Below are 22,196 nucleotides of genomic sequence, written 5' to 3' on the forward strand. Positions count from 1 at the left end.
AAGCAGGAAACGAAGCCAAGCAAATACATTTGAATGCGTTAATACTCAATTCAGAGTCCTGCAGGACTTTGCTTACCCACTCTGATGATGGCTAGAATGAAGGCCATGGTCTGCTATTCTCTGCCTTTATAGTACACCCTATTGTGTTAATGCCTATGAGAAATCTAACCCCAAATCACCATTGTTTCCACTCTAATTTCAAATTCTGCTAGCAATCAGTGGGTGATTATTACATGTCAGGCACAATACTAGAAACTTCCACATACATTACCTCAATCTATTTTTTATTTCAAAAGCTAGTTGTAGGCATGGCTAAGGAGTCGCACCTGAATCCTAGATCACTGATGATTGTGAATATATAATTTGGGGGAATTTTGCAAGGAATACACAAAATATGTTATACTAAGAAACGATTTGGCCAATAGTTTCAAATTCTAAAATCTGTGATAAAGGCAAAGAGCTACATGTCAGCCAATTAGGAATGATGAAATTAAAAATAATTAAGCATATAATAACTAATTCTCCACTCTGCATACTGCCTACTGCCACAGCCACAATGTCAGAGGCATGACCAAAATCCACTGTAAGAGGAGAGCAAACTAGACAAGGAAAGATTCCATTACAGGATATCCCTGAGCTTTCCAAGGCCACAAGATACCTAATGCACCTGTGAAGAAAAAGTGATAATTTTTAAGTTGTCATAGAATGCTAATCTGTTACTATTTACATCCTTGCCAAATCTTTGGTTGAACTAGATAAAATTGCCATTTTTGCAGGTAAAAAATGGGTAAATATTGGTCATTCCATATGGTTCTATCTATATATCCACGTATCAGGAAGGCTCCCTCCACCCACCCCAAGGGCTAAAATTAAACTGCTGGGTAATCATAAAGAGAGAGCACTTGATAATCATTCATAAAAGGAGGCAACCAATAAATTCTGAAACTCAAATCAAATCTCGGCAAATCCTTCTCAAAGGAGTCTCACAAGACTGGTTATACGATGTATGTAGATGAAAAGACCAAGTTGGAAGAAACACCCTATCCAAAGGCTAACCATGAAAGGCCCTTTGGTCTGGTTAGGGTTTCTTCTGTACAATCTCCTTGGAGAAACAGATGGGGGCCTGAGGAATACTTTAATGCCAAGTTGACTCACTTCAGAAAACCTCCCACTAAAGGTATGCACGAGTAGTCCCTTAGTGGAAACCTGGAATGCATGCCCCTTTCTTCTTGCTTCATATTCCTTCAGGGGAAAGTATATGAGATTAAATTGTGGACAGGTTCTCCCCCGACATCCAACTCTGTGTAACTGGTACCATGTTCCCACCACTGTGAGAGCCCTCTCACCCATGAAAGCTACTGAAATAGGAAAAGTCAACTCATCTCAAAGTTTCATCGTTATTGGAGCTATTACTAAGAGGAGATTTCAAGGGTAGAAAGGGGAATTAAGGATTTCAAATGACCAGATGGAAAGTCCAGGGAATCTTGGATTTCTCAGGGCTCCTTGGCCACCTTTTGGCAAGGTACTTAATTTCCCTAAGCTTCAGTTTTTCCTTCAGTAAAATGGGGATAATTATTCCTTTCTTGAAAGCCGTACAGAGACATTGCCAGAAACTAATATTTGCATTCTTACGAAACATGAAGCACTGGGCTAAATTCTGTCTCATACATTATTATTTCAGTTAATTTTTATTTTTTCAATCCACACTAGATAAGAAAGATATTATTATCATTTTTCAGATGGGGAGATGGAGGCACAGGGTGTTTAATAGCCTTCCTAAGTCACAGCTGTTAAACAGCAGAGTTAGAATCTGAACACAATAGGAAATGTTTTGTAAGCTACGAAGCCCTGTGCAAACATGGGGCATTAACAACCAAACAGCAAGTGCTTTGCCAGAGCTGAGGAGAAACATCACCACCTTTCTTGGTCATTTTTCCTGCCCTCTGATTTCAGCAGTACAACAAGGCAATAAGTAATCAGTCCCTCCAAACTAAATCTAACCTTTACATTTTAAAAAGGACACTTCACAGAGGAAGAAGTAACTTCCTTAGGGAAGACATTTAGGTTCTTCTGTAGTATTTTAAATCTTCAGGAGCAAGAATAATTTAAATCAATATAAACATTTATAGGCCTTATTTCCAAATCAAAATGCTCCCAAAACAGAGATCTTTCAAGCTACCATATGCCAGTGCTTAGGATTCCTGAGGAAGCTCAGGAAACTTATGAGAATACAATCATTTAGGGATCAAAAACCTCAAATGTGTGCAGGGGGATAGGTCGGTAACAAATGAGTAAAAGGGGTTAGGTATAAGACAATAGGGAATGGTGGAGATTGTGACCAACAGCCCACACCTACCTAAAGGGGGCAGCTGCTACCCAGTTATAGTCAATTTTTTGCCTGTTGCATGCCAATCCACAAAAGATCAACTTTAATGAAATATATTGATTTTTATCTAACTGTTGGCATCTGTTCAGTTTTTGTTTTAGAAGCACCTCAACTTAGCCTTTTGGCCACCATTCTCTACTTTCTGAAGTGAGCACACTGGCATTTGTCCACTGACCTGACCAGTTCCCAACACGCAGATGCCATAGGCTAATCATACCTTACAAAGTGCAAACAGGAATTCCTTGCTAAGTTCCACTTCATGGCAAAATTTTTAAAAAAACAACACATATACAAAAAAAACACCCCTTTGATGCTAGGCTGAAACATAAGAACTCCATGAAGACATATGCAGGGAGGTGGATCCAAGCATGAGGCCCAGATGGCTTTTATATAAACCACAATCCACACAGTTATAAATCACCATCCAATTTCTCTTTCAGCTCAGATATGTAGCTATGTTTCCCTTCCCCCAGCCCCAACCTCGGTCAGCCTCACATTTGCTACATTCTTTAACCTTCCTGAGTATACCATGTTGCCACTCACAACACTTCATTCAGTCCCAATGCAGGTGTGTTGGGAATTTCTTCATTAAACATTCACTGAGTGAGCATCTATGAGATTGCTAAGCAGTGTGAGCAAATGGACAGATGCGACTCCTGTCCTCAAAGAAGTTAATGTCTAGTGGGGATACAGGCATTTAAGCCCATTATGCTAAAGAATTATCACACCAAACATTCAGTGGAAAAAAAATTTACAGAGGTTAAGTGAGCTGGAAGGGGATACAGAAGGCATCTCAAACTCCAATCAGATCATGACCACGTGCACAGTTCAGATCATATCAATTTGGAACTTACAATAGTTCTAAGAAAAAAGAATGTACAAAGCAGGAATGCCCACACTTTTGACTTCCCTGGGCCACATTGCAAAAAGAAGAATTGTCTTGGGTCACACGTAAAATACACTAACAATAGCTGATGAGCTTTAAAAAAGTCGCAAAAACAAAGATCTCATGATGTTTTAAGAGAGTTTACAATTTTGTGTTGAGGTGCATTCAAAGCCATCCTGGGCCGCAGGCGGCCTGTGGGCCACGAGTTGGACCAGCTTAAAGGCATCGTAACCTTTCCAAAAAAGCAAAAGGATTCCCTCATATTAACTTTTAAAACTGCAAACAACTTTACAAACTAATATGTATTTAAATGCTTGTTTGCTCAGTCATATCCCAGCAAAGAGGCTTTGTTACTTAACTCAGAAACAACATGTCATGCTTGGCAAAGTGTGGTCACCAGAGCAGTAACATCATCAGCACCTGGGAGACTGTCAAAAATGCAAATTCCCCAGCTCCTCCCTAGGCATACCAAATCAGAAACTCTGGGGGTGGGGTCCAGCAATCTGTTTTAATAATCTCTCCAGGTGCTTCTCACACATAAAGTTTGAACACTGCTATCGGAGGTTTTACCAACCCAAACACCATTTCCCTTATTAATGTAAATAATCTGTTATTTTGGTGTCTTTTTATTTACCTTTATAACTGAGTTAAAATATAAAATTGTGAGTGAAGAGACTGAATCTCACATTTCTTGAGAGCACTTAAACTTACACAGTGCATTCAAAATATTAAAATGTGATGTGTCACATCACTCCATTCTCTCTGAAACTCCTGGATTGTTGGACCAGTTATATTGTTTAGCTTTCTCATCTGAGAAACATTAGCTGAGCACTTCTAACATACCTAGGCCTATGCCAGGTGCTGAGAATATGGATATTTTTACTGAACTGAAAGAGATTTAAAAAAAAAACTATTCACATTTCAAAGGTTTGATGTTATTAAATAGCATATAAAATATGGTAAATTCCTAACATTTGCTTAAATGTTATGTTAATTAACAAGACAAACATATGTTAGTTGCAGGGACAAAGTACCTACTTGTGAGTTTACGTTGGCAAAGAGGTCCAGAAGATGCAATATTCACTTCTAATTACTGAGATGAGATGCACTTGCCTCTCTCATGACAGTTCAGTATGTCTATCAGCCCACAATGTGGACACAGTGCTAGAAATAAAAAGCTGTAGGTCTCTGTCCTCCACATGCTTCCCTACAGTGATGTGCTCTGAATGGACTGATGCAGCAAGCTCCATTCTGAAGAGTTCTAACCATAGAAGCACCTTCCAGTAAACTCAGAAATCCAAGTAACCCACATTTACAGCAAAATGAGCCTACGCTGTAAAATCCAAATAGCTCACTCTCTGATACAGCAAGAGTTATTTTGCATGAATCCCAGTGTATTAGTTTCTTATTGCTGCTGCAATAAATGAACCACAAACTTAATGGCTTAAAACAATACAAATGTATTATCCTACAGTTCTGGAGGTCAGAAGTCCAAAATCAGTCTCAGTGGGCTAAACCCTAGGATTTGGCAGGGCTGCATCCATTCTGGAAGTTCTAGAGGAGAATCTGTTTCCTTTTCCAGCTTGTGGAGGTCACCTGCATTCCTTGCTCATGGCCCCTTCTTCCACCTTTAAAGCCTGCAACTTAGCAACTTCCAATCTCTCTCTCCAACTTAACTTCCATTGTCACCTCTCTCTCACCTTCCTGTCTCTCTTACAAGAATCCTTGTAATCACATTGGGCCTGTCCAGATAATCCAAGATCATTATCCCATCTCAAAATCCTTAATCGCATTTGCAAAGTGTCTCATCAGGTAAGATAACATATTCACAGGTTCTGGGGATTAGGATGTGAACATTGTTGGGGATGGGTTGACATTATTCAGCTACCCCACTGAGGGCGTACTTTTTGAATATGAAGAAATCTTTTGATGTACCATAGTTAGAAAATATGTGACTTGTAAACAGGGCAGGGAATGACCTTCTCATGTGCACTCACTGTGAGCCAAGACGAAACCAGGTGCCTTTATACCCCCCTCACAACAACCCTAGAAGGTAGCTTCCATCATTATCCTTTTCCAGATGAGAAGACAGACTCAGAGAAATTAAATTAACTTGCCCAGCACACATGCCCCGTGTGTGGAACCCAGGTCTGTCTGATCCCAGAGCCCATGCTTATTCTTCTTATCTCACATCTCCTTCCCACAATAGAATGTCGCATCCTGAGCCTCTGCCTAGATGAGGAGCTAGGGTTACAAATAGAATGTTTGCCTTTCCATGTCATAGTGAGTTTTTTTTTCTTCTTTAATCAATTTCTTTACATGTAGAATAGTATAACAGTTAAGGGAGTAGACTCTCAAGCCAGGCTTCCAGCAAACAAACCACAGCTTGCCACTTACTAGCTGTGTGACCCTGGGCAAGTTACTCAACTGCTCTCTGTTTCCTCATCTGTCAAATGACAATAATAATTGTATATGCTCTCATAGAGTTTTAGGAAGATAAAATCAGTCAATACAGATAAAATATCTAAACCAGTACCCACTCTGAGTGTTTGCTGTACTTTATTAAATAAAAGCATGGTGGAAAGTCAGGGACAAAGGCGCTACAGTGTGAGGGGAAAGAATGAGAGGTTCTTTATTACAACCCATAGCTGGCCCCTGGCAGAGCACATCAAGTGGCATCAAGGTCTAAGTTCTCCATTCTTTTTAATGGAATGGATAAAATATATTCCTCATTCTATAGGACTGTTATGAGAATAAAATGAGTTAAAACATGTAAGGCACTTAGAACAGTACCTTATCATCGTTTTTGTTATCAACATTAATAAACTGGTGGTTGTAAGGGTGCTTAAATATGCTCATCTCAAGCAACACAAAAAACTCAACAAACTAAAAATTAACCACAATTCCTGAGAGTAATTACAACGCTCTATTTGGGTCCTCTGGATAAACTGAGGAAGAAAAGAATTAGGGAAAGACACTTCCAGAACAGTGCTACATATCTATTTTTTAAATCCTATAAAGAACTTCCAAATTAATACTGAGTGCTCAAAGCACTGCTCAGCTGTAGATAATGAAATCAGAATAATGGTATGTTACAATCCTCTAGTCACACACACACACATTCAGGTCAGCTCCCTCCTTGGTCTTTCTGTCTGTCCATCTACCCATCCTGTATTTACTAAATGCTGACCACATGCCATTCACCAAAATGACAGATGCTTAGGATACTCAAGTGAAAGACACGGTATCTCCTTCAAGAAGATGAGTAAACAGACAACCACAAGAGAGTGTGTTATGCTAAAAGCAGGCACAGGACACTTGGGGACGCAAAAGATGACAGGCACCTCATTATGTCAACACCTTGAGGAAACAAGTGACCTAAATATTAAAGGTCACACTGCCCAGGAAGGGGCAAACGGACTGGACTCCTAGCAGACTGGACAGTACTTTGTCTGTAAATAAGTACTTTGTACATTATCAAAGTACAAAGGCATGAGAATACGAGGCCTCTTTGGCATACTGCAAGGTATCTGGTCTTGCTGGGGCATAGAGTTTGAGTGACCAAGTGGCAGGAGAGGATGGTAATCAGATCTTAAAGGATCTTCTATTCTGTGCTCAAGAGTATGGAGAAGGAAATGGGAACACAGTGACAGTTTTAGACAGGCATGACTGAAGAGAGAGACAGACGTGGAGGTTGTTGCCACCTTTGAAAGACAATGAACGATGGCCAACACACAAAAGTGATAGTGTGTATGTGCCGCCCTGGGCAGGAAGCAGTGCATGCTTCCTGCTGATCTTGGGCCTGAGCTCTTGCTACTTTGCTTTAAATTCTAAGTGGCCTATGGACTTTTCTTCATTCCTTCTTGGTTCTGCAACATGTGTGTGCCCTTAGGGCCGTGTAAAAATAGGCCAAGGGCCCAGGGAAGAGGCAACTCAGCTGCCCAAGGATCTCAGACACTCCCCAGGCATGTGGCCGGCTTTCTGGCAGCTGTTGGGAGGGCTCAAGGTCACTGGGTCTGGAAACCTGATCCCACTGCAGATGGCCTTCTCCTGGCCCAGGAGATTCTGGAGAGAATATAGCCAGAGGTACCTGGCGCCAGGGCTCTTCGAGGCCAACTCAAGGAGCTGCCTTTCACAAGGGGCCACCTGCCCGTTTCAGCTTTCATGTTCCCATCAGCAGGTCAACTCAGGCCCTTTCCAGAAATATTCCGTCTCCTCCCTTTTTGCTAACTCTCAGCTAAGCCTAACTGGTTCTGCTGTATTGGCAGATGAAAATTAAGGAGAACAAGGTTTGGTGAGGTGGAGACTATTTTTGATACCCCTTCTCTGTCACAGAGGTAAACACCCTATCTCTGAAAATAGACTTGGGTTCGAGCTCCAACTCTGCCTCTGCCTAGGTAAATAATCTGGGACCAAGAGCAACCTTTTAAATCCTCAGTCCCCATGTACAACATATAGACAATAACTGCATCTTTATCATAGGGCTGTTCTGAGTGATTAAGTAGGCTCTCAGCACATAGTCTGGTACATAGTGAGTACTCAGTAAATGTTAGCTCATTAAAATCTCATGGCAACCCTGCGAGGTGTTGTTCTCTTCCACATTTCTCATAGAAGGAAGTGAAGTGCTAAAGGCCAAGTGGATTATCCAGGGCCACTTATGATGGGACTGAGTGAGACTGACCACCCTGCTCTGTGACATGAGATCTCTCAGGGGTTTCCTTTGAGTCCAGTGCTATCATTCAGAGAGATGTAGGTATACAGATGAATTCAAACCCCACTAAACAAGCCCCCACCCAAAAGCAGGGTTGGCTGTTCCTGAAGCATGTCTGCTTTTTTTTTAACAAATACTTAAGTCCCTTGAAAAATCATCAAAAGAGCTAACATCTACTGAGGCCAGCAACTCTGTGGCCAGCAACGTGCCAGCACTTCATGTAGATTGTCCCACGGAAGCCTTAAAACAACCCTGTGGGGCAGGTACTGTTACTACCTCTGTTATAGGAACTGGTTCCCTTAGAGCCTAAGGGACATGCCTGGGTTACAAGCAATTGGCCTTCCCAGCCCTTGCTCTCAGCTGTGATGCCCTGCAGAGGTCAGAGGTAAGTGAGCCCTAATCCGACTGTGTCTTTTCACAGAAAAGAGACTGAGGCGGACCACAGAAAGGAGGGCCGGAGCCAGGAGCTGAGCAGAAACCTGATGCTGCCAAGTTCCTTCCTAGGCTCCATCCCACTGCATCTCCCCAGGTGCTGGCCTCCTGCAAAGGGGCAGCTATGGTGGGCCTGTCCTGGGTTACCTATCCCTACTTATAGCAGCTTTTATCACTCATATATGGGGTTCCATAGGTTTTATTTGGGAAAACGAGGGGTTCTGCTTATGGAATAGAAGTTAGAAAATCACTGCCTAGCCCTTCTCTGTGTCTAAGTGTAGATTCCTACTGTCTCAGGAACTCCAGTGCGGGCATTTTCCATAGAGCTCCTGAAAGGACAGGGCAAGAAGCAGAGCAGTGCCCTACGCAGCAGGGGCACCAAACCTGGGGTCTATGGAGCCCCAGGGCATACATGAGCTGGCCTCTGGGGTTCATGATCTGCTCAGGTTGTATGCAAAATTCTGGGGTAAGTGCAATCTGGGGAGGAGAGCGCTAGAAGATTTCTGAAGGGTTCTCAGATTTCCAAAGGGTTCCATGTCCCCCAAAACATGAATGACCACTGAAAGAAATCTTCATTATCACAGCAACTGCCATATCTTGAGTGCTGATTCTATGCCAGGAGAATAGGGATAATAAGATCACCAGCATCAAAGGGCTATTGGGAGGATGAACTAAGGGGACATGCTGTATTTGTAAAGCACTTAGAATGGTGCTTAGAACAAGGCAAACACTGTAAGCTTTGGTTGTATTTTATCACTTTAATTATTATTGTCCATTATTATCATTTTCATTGCCTCATTAGTCTTCATGAAAACTTTATGAGGTATGTATTATTATCAACCCCACTTCATAGAAAAGGAACTATGAGGCTTCAAAGAGTTAAGTAATTAACTCAAGGCTGCAGAATAGAAAAGGAATTGGAAACCTGGCCTGGCTGGTCCCCAAGTTCAGGCTGGCCCTCAGTCTAGATGCACTGAGGGAAGAAGGCAGGAGGACTCCTTGAAGAGCCCAGAGGAAGCAGGGGCTCAGTGCTGGGAGGCTCAGCTGACCCCAGTCCCAAGATCAGCTAAAGGGGAAAGCAGGCCTGAGGCTTTTTTGCTGAAAAGGCAAGCAAGCCGCCCTAACTTTGCACTTCTCCTCATCAACAACAGAGAGGCAAGCTGCTTAAAATAATTATGACGAAAAAAGAAAACCACCCCCTGCCACTGGTTATTCCCAGGCTCCAAAGTGAGCCAATGCCCCCAATGTCTTGAGTACAGTGAGTTCAAATTGGGAAGCAGGTCCGCCCCAGCACCCGCTGGCTAACCTCCAAGCAATGTTTTTCCTTCCACACTAACACATAACTCTGCTGAACACACCACTTGAAAGCCAAAGAGATGCCCCTTGGTTGCCATGGCAATGTTAAATAGACAAAACATTTTAACCAGCTCTGACGCACACACACAAACTTATTTAAGGGCCAAGGGGATGAATTTGGTGGGGGAGAGGGAATGGGGTGGGAATGTTGTTTCTAAAGCTCCATCTCCAAGAATTTGGCCCCAAAAGCATCTGGGTCAGACTGAAACAGGGCAAAGGCTCCTTAAAAACAAGCCAAGGCTGGGCTTGTTCCAGGAAAGGGAAGCCACTGCTGTGCCTCCCTGCCTTTGGGTTATAGTCCTGGTGCCATTTTATGAAGGCCAATAGGAGGGCGGCACTGAGGGTTACAAATGCTGATGGAAAAGCATCAGGCTTGCATCCTGGAGACAGCATCTCAGTTTCTCACCCAAAAGGTGTGACTGTTACGCCAGCCCACAGCAGTCAGGAGGACTGAATGTGTCATAGGCTCATAAGCCTTAAAGAACTGTGTAGATGCACATTAGTGCTGCTATAAAAATATTAACAGCTGCTTCCAACTGGGTTGTGTTTCCGTTTCCCAAATTTCATGGCTGAACTTCTGTCCACAGGAATTGATGACCTTGAACTTTTTGCTTTAGAAAACTCTGTTCTGAGGTTTCTCCCCCAGATGTAGGAATCTGTGTGATGAAGCATACAGAAGGCTTATCCCAGGTCCGAAAAGACCCCTGTGCCTATGAGTCTGTTGTACTCTGGGCTCTTCCATGCCCCTCCTTTCACCCTAGGCACAGCAGGACGAGGAGTTGATGTTGCCAAGGGGCTAGAAGAGCCTCACCAGACAAAGTTCGTGGCAATTTGGTATCATCAATGAATGTTGGTAAAACCTTCCTCTGTGGGATCCATGATATCCTCAGGTAAACCCATTCTCCAGAAATGGGTTCCATGCCTGGCTGTCTCCGCTCGGAATCCTCTACCACCCATCGTCTCTTGTGGTGAACCCTCTGGCCTTTCAAGACCAACCCTTCAGAAGTTATTTTGGAACCTTCCTTGTCCTGGGGGTAGAATAGGTCCCCACTGTGCCATGCACAGATGTCTGTGGGAGCAGCTGCAGTTGTCTATTGTTCTAATTGTTCTCTGGTCTCTTGCCCACTCATCTGAGTTCTTTGAGGGCAGGGATCACATCTTGGTCACCTGTGTATTCAGCTTGGCCTAGCCCAGCACCTGCCATTAGCAGGCACTCTGTGACTGCTTGCAGATTGACAGTCTAAAAGTACACAATGCCAATGATTATGCACTGCTGCCCCTGGAATCCTCTAAGCCATATTCCACAAATGTCTCCTTTCACTTCCCTATCCTCTGGGAAGACCGCAGGAGTTAGAGCAGAGAACAGAGCAGCTGGACAGCCTAGTGGGTTAGGAAGAGTGAAGGGAGGGAGAAAAAGGTGCCTTCTTCCAGGACTTGCTCCTCCTACAAAGCTCATGCTCTTAACCTACCCTTTAGCTGGGGATACGAACTGACCCATTGAACACTGAAATAGCACCCAGTCCATTCCTGCTCTGAAATAAAACTGCTTTTGTCTCCATTATTAAAGGACCCTAAAAGTGCTCTATCTGTTTTCTTAGGGAGTGACCACATTAACTCTATGCTGATTTTCTTTTTTTCTGGCAGAGCCCATTACCCTCCTAACAGGATACACTTCCCAAGTTCTCATCTCATTGTGTGTCATCTTCCTTCCGCCATGCTTTCTACATATCACCTCCTTTGGTATCCTCCAAACAGGCAATATTTAGCAAACAACCAATGTTTATTATTGGTCACCCATATAAAGTCTCATTAGAAGGTTAACCACCTAGGAATCTAGAAACAGTGGCTCACACCCTACGCTATATTCTCAAATTATACTTGAGCAAAATATGCTTGTGTGCACACAGGTGTCCTATTAGCCAGAAAATCACCCATGCCTGTCTATCGAAAGAACTTCCTGTGTGATCTAGTGAGTTCTGCCTTATGAACTTGTCATTGTTTTGTGATGTAGGGGCAAGAACAACGATCCTATTGTCCTTACCATCATCCTACTTATTTCCTACAGAATAGAATAACTGTGGCAGAGGTTCTTACATTTTCCTGGACTCACATCCTGTACGCTGAACTATTCTCTGCTAGGCTTACCACAAGACTGTGTCTGCCTCCCCACCCCTAAGTTGGAACTAATTATCACAGACAATTATAGGATTTCATATTCTTGTGTTCTTAAAAAAAAAAAAAAAAAAAAAAAAAAAAAAAAACACAGTTCACACACACAAAAACAAAAACAAAACAATATAGCACTGGCATGGCTGAAAGACTTATGGAGAAACTGCAACACTGCATTGGTACTATGGTAGTATTTATAAGTAACTTATTTGCATATAAATTTGCAAAGAAGAATCTGAAGTGACAATATTACAGGTTGAGCATCTCAAATCTAAAAATCTAAAATACTCCAAAATCCGAAACTTTTTGAGCATGACATGAGGCTCAAGGAAAGTGCTCAGTGAAACACTTTGGATTTTCAGATTTGGGATGCTGTAAACATAATGCAAATATTCCAAAATCCAAAACATTTCTGATCCCAAATATTTCAGATTAGGGCTACTCAATCTGTATAAGCTTGGAAGTAGACTCTAACAACAAGCAAAACCTCCAACAGAAGGTGCTTAGAATACAGGGGCACCAAATAGAATAAAAGGTTGACGATTTCCACATACCAGTTCTACATGCACATTATAATGGGCTGGGGCCATTGCATCAGTATCTATCCTGGAGGGAAATAATGCATCTGTTTCATATGAAAATGGGACTACATGTGTAGCATGCCTGCACTAAAATTAAGTCGTCTATCATCCAAATTTTCTCAATTATTAATACCCTAGACAGCTGCAGTAGCTGCAGCAAAAATAGCAGCCCAGTTTTTCCAAAAGTCAAAGCATCCATGAGACGTCAGCCTGGGGACTTTCCTATGTAAGGAGTGGTTGGTCTTTGGATCAAAAAGAAAGAAAACCTTCAGTGGAACAACAACAACAAAAACTTTTTCAGAATATAAACTGGAAAATGACTCCCCTTCCATATATACACTGACATCTTTATTAAAAAAATGTTTTTGTACACGAAAAACAAAGCCAGCTGAAAAGGCTGCCTATTTGCCCAAGTCACTGGGATAACAATTCAGAAAACTAAACAGCAAACCCAAGGAATGCCAATCATTTTGGTTTATTCTGATATGAGACCTATCAAACTGTGCCTACTCAAAGGAGGTAGGATGGGGTTAGAGAAGCAAATTATGCCTTTTTTTTTTTTTTAATTTAGATTTCTGGAAGCGAATGTCCAGCAGAAAATAGTTGTCCTTAAGTTGCCACCTTCATGTTTTAAATAGGTTATTAGTGTTATCTTAACAGACACTGAAAACATACTTTTTTTTTTGGTAAATATTCATGCTTGAAATGTGTTTTGAAGTGAAAAACTAAGCTGATGTTTTCTGAACTCAACAATGACCATAAATTTTAATTCAAAGATTATGTGCAGGACATGCAATAAGAAAAAGAACAGATTTTTAAAAGATTAGTTTTGGGGGTTATGTATAAAGCTATAATATCAGAGCTTAAATGCATCATGCCAGAGAGAATATCACTTGCAAAGGTTATGTTGAAAAGCTTCAGATGTGACTGCACATTTCACATTTCCTGTCACAGTTCTGATTTCACATCATTCTAACCTTTAAAGGCAATCTGACCACATGCTCCAGTTTCTGATTAGTAAGATACCATCACCTCATCCATGCCTCAGCTCCACACACAAACACACACTGATGTGGGTCTTTGAGGAAGCAGAACGAGTCATAACAGTTCAAGTACTAAACATGTATATGTTTGTACCAGTTCTGCATAATTTGTGTCTAAGAGCAAGGACAATATTTCACTTTAACTGTCTCACAATCTACATAAAAATCACAGCCATTTTTCAATAAATGCCAACAAATGTCAGAAAAGCAGAACACGGTTACTTGGAAATAGCTGTGAGTTTATTAATATAATCCCCTGGAGTAAAGCATCTGGTATGAATGTTTTCAAGATGGCCAATATCATTTAGAGGCAGGGCTTACTGACAGAACTCAAACATTTGCTACCTATGCACCACTTACCATTTGGGATCTGTTCTTCGGACAGCCATTGATGTCTTCAATCTTTTCATTTGCTGAAAAAGGAAACACAAGTCAGAAAAGTAAATCACCAGAGAGACACTTTCAGTAGTGATGTTCAGGACACTTGAGGCAACCAAGTCCTAAGGCCCACACCAGGGTTTGTCCAATCAGTGCGGGCATGTGAAATACTGAGACACATCTAGCAAGCTTCAGGACTTACTCATCGAGCTACCGTCCTCCAGGGACAGCTGGGGCAAGGTCGTCATCTAAAACAGAGACAACTGCATCGATGACAGTCTTGGAGTGATGGGGCATCGTGGAAATGCTTGGAGACTGGGAAAGAGAGTGAGTTGTGATTGTGCTTTAGGCTCTCGGAAAGGCAAACACAACTGTCACAAAAGACAGAATAGTTCAGAGTGGATCAGTCCAGCTACAACTCAGCTCCCAGGGACAAAAGCCACAAATGAAAGCATCTCACTCTATCTTTGGCCAGACTAATATTGCTTTTGTTTGTCCTAATAACTATTCCCAAAGCAGTGGCAAATGGGGAAAATGAGAAAGTGAGACTTTATCACTTTCTCACTATGTGACTTGACCAATGCCACACAGTAAGTCCAAATTAGATCAAGGGACACACATGTGTGAAGTCATATCACCCAGCTACTTAGAGAAGTGATAAAAAGAGGCTGCATTGCATTCACAGGAAATCAAGTACTAATACAAAGGAGGATTGGCCCAGCTTCCCAGGGTGAATGCAGTTCATCATAAGTATGGAGGAGTCCCTGGCACGACGCAGTCCAAGGTATCTATGGAGACACTGTGTTTGAGAATACAGCAGCACAAGAAAGGCAGTAAGCATAGTGGTTAGAGCACTGGCTTTGGAGGCAAAGATATGTTAGCGTGAATTCCAGCTGCAGAGTTTTTTAGCGTGTGACATCAGGCATGTCACTCAATCTCTTTGGGTCACAGTTACCTCATCTATAAAACACAGTTAATACTACCTGCTTCACCAGAGAAGCAATGAGAATGAGATGATGTCAGTAAAATGCTCAGCACGGTGCCCAACACATAGTAAGTATTTTCTAAATGGTAGAATTATTAACCCAGTAATATGTATTATACATAAAAATTTTCTTTTTGATATCTCCAAGTTTGGAAACTTAGCTAGGACTCCATAGTGAAGAACTAAGGGTTAGCCTCCTCTTGAAACCTTTATAAGCTCCCTCTGCATTCCTATGTCCTCACCCACAGAAGGTAAGACATACTCAGGCCTCTGTTCTCACAGCACCCTCTACCTGCCTCTGTTTTATTCTTCATCATCCAATACATAACTCCTCCTTTTCTTGTTTCCCCCAGCTATGCTGTGAGAGCCTGGCAGACGTGTATAGTTTATGTTTCACATCTGTATCCTTAGAGCTTAATAACTGCTCACAAAATTGAATTCCCCAAATAAAATCATGTCATATTTTAATAAATATGATATCTAAAACTTCCACAAAGAGAAAAGCCATTGGAAACTGTCTAAAAAAGATAATAGAATAACAGTGTCCCAAGCCTCCAAGATTTTAGAAACCTGAACCATTATCTCAAATTGAATTTATTTTTTCTCTGTTTCTATCTTGAGAGAGAAATGAAAATTAAGAAGCAAGCGAGTGGCAGAAAATTGCTTAAAAATCTGATCACCATAAGACAGACTGGCTAGTGTATATTCAGTCTAATCTACACCTCTTTTTAGAACTTGCCAGAAGAAATAGATGCTAAGGTTTATGACCCACCTGGGAAAATCCCAATCTTCAGAGATCTAATTGCATTTTCTCAACTCCTCTTAATATAAGAACACTAGGATAGGCATCAAAGAAAGCCTTGCTCCCAAAAGAGGTGCCATGAAAACCACAAACAAGGCGACCACTGAATGAAATCACTCATGGGTGTTTGTTCTTCTATCAGAAAATATAATGAGCCAGAATATATCACTAGCATGTAAACTTCATAAGAACAGAGATTCTTATCTGCTTTGTTTCCTACCATCACCCCAGAGCTTAGCACAGTGTCTGGTATACAGAAGCCACACAATAAATACTTGTTGAGTGGAACTAAGAAATGAGTCTTCGAATATCTCAATGAATCAAGAAATCTTGATTCTTGAGCATTGAGATGAATCAAGAATGGCTGCCTATTTTCAGGCAGCTATCCTTCCACTTGTAATGCAGATGTACATACTAAAGACCAAAAAAACCAAACGCTTGACAAATGGCACTCTTTCATACATGGGAAATTATGGCAGGCATGAGCTCTGACCTTGGATTTTGACACTCAACATTGGAGAGAATAAATATGCGGCTTTTGAGAATCAAGGCCAATCAAGGTGTCTTACAACTGGATACTGGTGATGGCCAAAGTCATAAGTCATTGGATTCTGATCAATACCTAGTTCAGCATTAGGTCATTAGTGGTCATTACAGTAAAGGATGGATAACTGTGATCCTAAGAAGTCATTTGGGACATTTTAAAGATTCTTTATATGCCACCTGAATAATGAAACCAAAGGGCTTGGTCTAATTTCTCATCTAATTCCTTTTCATGGTCTGTCACCTAAACCCAGTCAGGAGCTCTTTGAATTTAAATATCATGGCTCTTACAAGCATAATACTTCCATTTTACAAAAGTCAAAATAAACTGATGGGGTAGAGCCTAATTACAACCACTCTAAAGAGTATATGGGAAGAGATGAATCAAATGACTAATCCAATCTCAAAACAAATAATTAATAAAACTACAAAATGAGTTTTGGGCCTCCTAGTTTCCAGTTTCATATACTTGAAATACTTCTCCTTTACTTAAATTCCCAGGAATTCCTATGGTTATCATAAATAATTAGAGTGCTAATAGCAGCTCTGATTCTGCTGGTAAGAAGGAAGAGCTTGGTCTTCGAAGATGAATTTATTAAATAACTCAGGGCAAGGGGTCTTTGGCAGCATCCCAAAAGCAGATAATCAAAGAAACAAAGGCACTTATCCCCAAAGTCCTCATCTGTGATTAAAACTGGCATCTTTAAGTGCCAGTGGTAATTTATTTATCCCAGCGTATTCAAGACTTTCTTAGGCCCACTAATGCAGTAACCTGCCTGCATGCAAGGTGACAAGTTAGTGCCTGGAAAGCATCAGTGCACTTTTAAAATAAGAACAGTGGCATCAAGCTTATTACTTTTCAAAAGACTTCATTAAAGGATTCAGAGCATTTCAATATAGCTTGTGCATCTATGCACTTACCATCCCTGGCAGTTAACAATCCTGCCAATGGGAAGAGACAAAAACTGGCTCCCCAGAAATGCAAATGACTTACTGAGGGTCACATAATGGTAGTAGAACATCAACAGAAAGAAGGGATAGTCCTACATGTTGTCTGAATTTCCTGGCTGTATGCAGAGGCAGCCCAAATGGTGGTGGAAAAGAAGCTGCTATCAGGTCTTCCCACTTCTAAGAAGAAATTCTCTCTCTCCCTTTGCTCCCTTTTTCTCCAATCCTCCTTTGTTCATCTTTTCCTTCCTCTCTCAACTCTTATCCCTTTTTCTCCTACCCCTTCTCTCTCCCTCCCTGCTTCCCTTGCTCCAAACTCTTCTGGCATCCTCCCTGAGTGACAGCAACGTAAGCAAAGGAGGGAGGCCTGTCTCTCTCTTGATTCATGCTGTTTATCCTGGCCTCATAAACCTTCTTAATAATTCACAGAGATGCCACTGTGTTGGGCTGGCAGGCAATTGTCAACTTGGGGAAGCTCATGACTCAAGAAGATAATCACACTAACAAGAGGCTGAATACACAGATCTAACCTTAGCCATCAAAGGAAGGCTCCTAAAGAGCAGTAGCAAAAGGCCCACTTTCTGCCTTACAGAAGATGATGGCAGAAAAGTCCCAAACAATCCCACTATCTAGGAAGCCCAGCTCCAGGGGTGTCTGGGATAGATGAAGACTTAAGAACAGGGCATGTAAAAAGCATTTAAGGCCAGGCTTGTGGCTCACACCTATAATCCCAGCACTTTGGGAGGCCGAGGCAGGCAGATCACTTGAGGCCAGGAGTTCCAGACCAGCCTAGCCAATATGGCAAAACCCTATTTCTACTAAAAATACAAAAATTAGCTGGGCATGGTGGTGCATGCCTATAATCCCAACTACTTGGGAGGCTGAGGTGGGAGAATTGCTTGAACCCGGGAGGCGGAGGCCTCAGTGAGCTGAGCTCGTATCACTGCACTCCAGCCTGGGTGACAGAGTGAGACTGTCTCAAAATAAAACAAAACAAAAAACATTTAAGATTTTCCTTGAAGTAACATATCTGATGTCCCTTCCCAGCCTGAAAAATCAACTCTTCAACCACCAGCCCTTGTTCTTAGGCTAAAGCCCAGAATTCGTTGCCTTATACCTGGTGGCCCTGCCCGACTTTGCCTTGCTGGCCCTCTGGCTCTCCTCTCTACACACTATTTTCTCTGCTGGGAATGCCCTCCCTGACTGCTTTGCCTGTTTCACTCTTAATAAAGTCTGAAGTCTTGGCTCATAGGTAAGCTCCTTAAGGAACCTTTCTGTGACTGCCACCTTCCCACCATCCCCACTCCGTCCTAGATCGGGTCTTAGCACCCGACCCATGATGGAGTGGATCCTTAACCTTGCCATCATCACTACATTCCTCCCGGGCCTAGAAAGGGGCTGTCCCTTAAAAGGCACAATCTTGCTGCCTGCAAATTTTCATGGGCCTTCATTTAGATATGTTTTCTTTTTAACTTTTCATTTTGATATAACTTCAAACTTACAGAAAAGTTACAGGAATAGTATAGAGAATTCTCATAAACCTCATCCATTCTCCTTTCCTTTCTCCCTCTCCTACCCTTCCCCTCTTTATCTGTAAGGCACACATATCTTTCTTCTGAGTCATTTCAGAGTAAGCCACGTGGATCATGCCCTTTGCTTCTTATGCTTAGTGTTTATTTCCAAAGAACTAGGATATTGTCTTCCATGGTACAGCTATAAATTCTGACAATTTAACATTGATTTAATTCCAACATTCCAGTTTTGCCAATTGACTAAAAAATGTCCTTTAGACCATGTTATTGCCCTGCACAGGATACAGTTCAGGATTATATAGTGCTTTTAGTTGTCACATCTCTTTAGTCTCCTTCATCCTGGAACAGTTTCTCAGCCTTTGTCTTCCACAGCATTCACATTTTTGAACAATATAACCCAGTTTCTTTTTTTTTTTTAATAGAATGTTCCACAATTTGGGTTTGTCTGAGATTCCTCATGATTAGTTTCAGGTTTTCCATCCCTGACTGGAATACAACATGAGTGATGCTGTGTTCTTCTCAGGGTATAACCTCAGGAAGCACATGACATCCATCTGTCCTCTCACCAGTGATGTAATTTTCATCACCTAGTCATGATGTGACCTGGATACTCCAATTAGTACTTACTTTGTTTCCCCTTGCAGCTAATAAGCAATCAATAGAGAGATATTTTGAGACTATGCAAAAATCCTGCTCCTCCTCAAATTTTCCCTTCTAGATTTCAGCATCTGTTGATGATTCTTGCCTTAACTCCCATCTACCAGACGGTTGCAACTCCCTCTACCTTTATCAGTCAGCGTTCTCCTGTAGAGTCCAGCCCTCTCTTCTCCTCCATTGATAGATCTATTTTTAAATGTATCTATTTATTATTATAGGCGTGTGGATTCCTATTTTATTTAGTGGCTATAATCCACTGTTGTCCTCAATTGATTTTGATGCTCACACTGTCCCCAGATTGGATTGTTCTTTGTAGCCCTACAGGGAAGAGACACTACCAAGGGGAGGACTTAATAAAAGTAGAGCTGCTGTCGTCTGAATGTTTGTGTCCTCCCAAAATTCATCTATTCAGGTTTAATCCCTAACATAATGGTGTTTGGAGATGGGGCCTTTGGGAGATAATTAGGTCATGAGGGTAAAGATCTCATGAACAGGATTAGTTCCCTTATAAAACAGGCCCAAGAGAGCTTGATCATGCCTTCCACCATGGAAGGACACAGTGAAAGGATGGCTGTCTGTGAATGAGGAAGTGGGCCCTCCCAAGACATAGAATCTGCCAGCACCTTGACCTTTGACTTCCAGCCTCCAGAATCATAAGAAATAAATGCCTTTTGTTTATATGCCACTCAGTCTAGTATTTTGTTATAGCAGCCTGAATCTAAGACAAGAGCTTTTGAAGGATTTCAACTCTCACCATTAGAACTAGTGCCTGAAAAGGTAGTAAGCTGCCCATCACAGGAAGTAATTAATAGAGGTTGTTGACTAGTTTTTACAGAAGCAATTCATTAATCAGATTGGGGCTTTTAAAGGCCCCTTCCAAACCTGACAGTTGAGAGCTGTGGCAGATCCCTAGAAAGTAGAACGGTGTGATATAGAATTCAGAGGAATGTTTAGGGGAGTACTAAATGTTGAGAAGGGAAGGCCAGGCGTGGTGGCTCACGCCTGCAATCCCAGCACTCTGGGAGGCCGAGACGAGCAGATCACGATGTCAGGAGATCGAGACCATCCTGGCTAACATGGTGAAACCCTGTCTCTACTAAAAATACAAAAAAAATTAGCAGGGCATGGTGCCAGGCACCTATAGTCCCAGCTACGTGGGAGGCTGAGGCAAGAGGATGGCATGAACCCAGGAGGCAGAGCTTGCAGTGAGCCGAGATCACACCACTGCACTCCAGCCTGGGCGACTGAGCGAGACTCTGTCTCAAAAAAAAAAAAAAAAGAATGAGTAGGAGCTTGCCAGTCAAAGAACAAGTGCAGCTACTAGAATTCTGTCCAGCATAAGATGAAGTCACCAAGATTCCAATTCTGGGAAAATTTTTTGTAGATACATAGATATGGATATCTCTCTCTACATATACATATATGTATATTAAATATGTGTACACATACAAATATATCTTTTTACATTTTCTTTTAATGGGTATGTATGGGGGAAAGCATGGACTTGAAAGGCAAAGTGTTCAAATGGCCAGTACTTCAGCATCCAAGTTAGAAGATGCTTCTCCCCCTCTTTCACCAAGAGACCTGCGTTCATAAGACAATCTAAGAGTAAATGCTCTGAGCTGACTGATAGACAACTGAGGAAAGAAGTCACACAGGAGATGCCTATGATTGCTGTCTTCTCAATCCTCCTTTTAGTCTGTTCTCTACATACAGAGCAGAGTTTCCAAGCCCCAACACAACCAGTCTGGCGAGAGAGTCACATGCTGACATCCAGCCTTACTTGAGGAGTCTCTGGACAGAGCGATCCTGTGTTGGAGGGTTTAGGGAAGCAATTTAGTGGCCTCAGTTGTGGCCTGAACAACTGGTGCTAACTTGGGTCTCTGGAACTGCAAACCAGTACCCTAGGCCTAAAGACACCACTGTCTAGGGAAGTTCATCTCATCTGAATAGATTCAGGGAAGCATCCTCCTGAGCAATGATAAAACTGCTAACTTACATTTTCATGGCACTATGTTTAGAAAATGCACAACATACATACTCCCATTTGCCTCTTCTGAGCCCAAGGCAGACATGACTAATCTATCACAACATACTGACACAGATATTGAGACCTCATCATCCTTCCATACATACCTTTCTAGGTAGCTGCTGCCAAGTGCTATCCAGGAACATGTCACAGATTTCAAATATATGTCATATTTGATACCTAACTTGAATTTCATAAGATGGCTATAAGATCAGACAAAACAAGTATGGATATCCTCATTTTCAAGATGGTGAAACAGGCAGCAGAGCTGATCCCACAATCAGGAGGAATGGAGCTGGAATGAATGTAAGACCTCTCAGTATGATCCTTTTTATACTCCCTCTCCTGCTGCCTGTGCCAAAACCTGGGAAGGTTTCAGGTAGAAAAACTCTGCACAGCTGCAAAACTCAGTCAAAGTAGGCCCACATGCATAATGTGATACTGCTGATGTGGGCTTCAAAACCCAGTTCAGGTGCAAGTTGTATTTCCATGAAGACCCTACCAAAAAAATGGCACCCCTTCCTCTGAGGTTCTCGGCCTTCCACACATTTGTTCTTTATTCTTAGCAAGGAGTACAGTGCTGGAACATGTTAGTGCTCAATAAGTGGTTACTAAAGTGAAGGAGGACAAAGCCCTGCACTAAGTTCAGCATCTCTGGAGTAAAAAGTGATATAATACAGTAGAGCAAAGAACAGAAGCTTTAGAAGCAGACTGGCTGGGTTAGAATTCCCACGGAAACTAGTCAGGTGACTTTGGAC

At 41.9% G+C, this 22,196-nt stretch overlaps 1 protein-coding gene across 1 annotated transcript in view; it reads right to left on the reverse strand.

Moving 5' to 3' along the window:
- NAV2 (neuron navigator 2) overlaps positions 1 to 22,196 on the reverse strand; it is a 411,604-nt gene that overhangs the window by 265,122 nt on the left and 124,286 nt on the right. The window contains exon 3 of the mRNA XM_030918125.1: positions 13,925 to 13,977. Coding sequence (XP_030773985.1) covers positions 13,925 to 13,977 — 53 coding nt within the window. The remainder of the gene's footprint in view (positions 1 to 13,924; positions 13,978 to 22,196) is intronic.

The sequence above is a fragment of the Rhinopithecus roxellana genome, chromosome 15 (assembly GCF_007565055.1).
Source record: "Rhinopithecus roxellana isolate Shanxi Qingling chromosome 15, ASM756505v1, whole genome shotgun sequence".
In the NCBI taxonomy this organism is placed as follows: Eukaryota; Metazoa; Chordata; class Mammalia; order Primates; family Cercopithecidae; genus Rhinopithecus; species Rhinopithecus roxellana.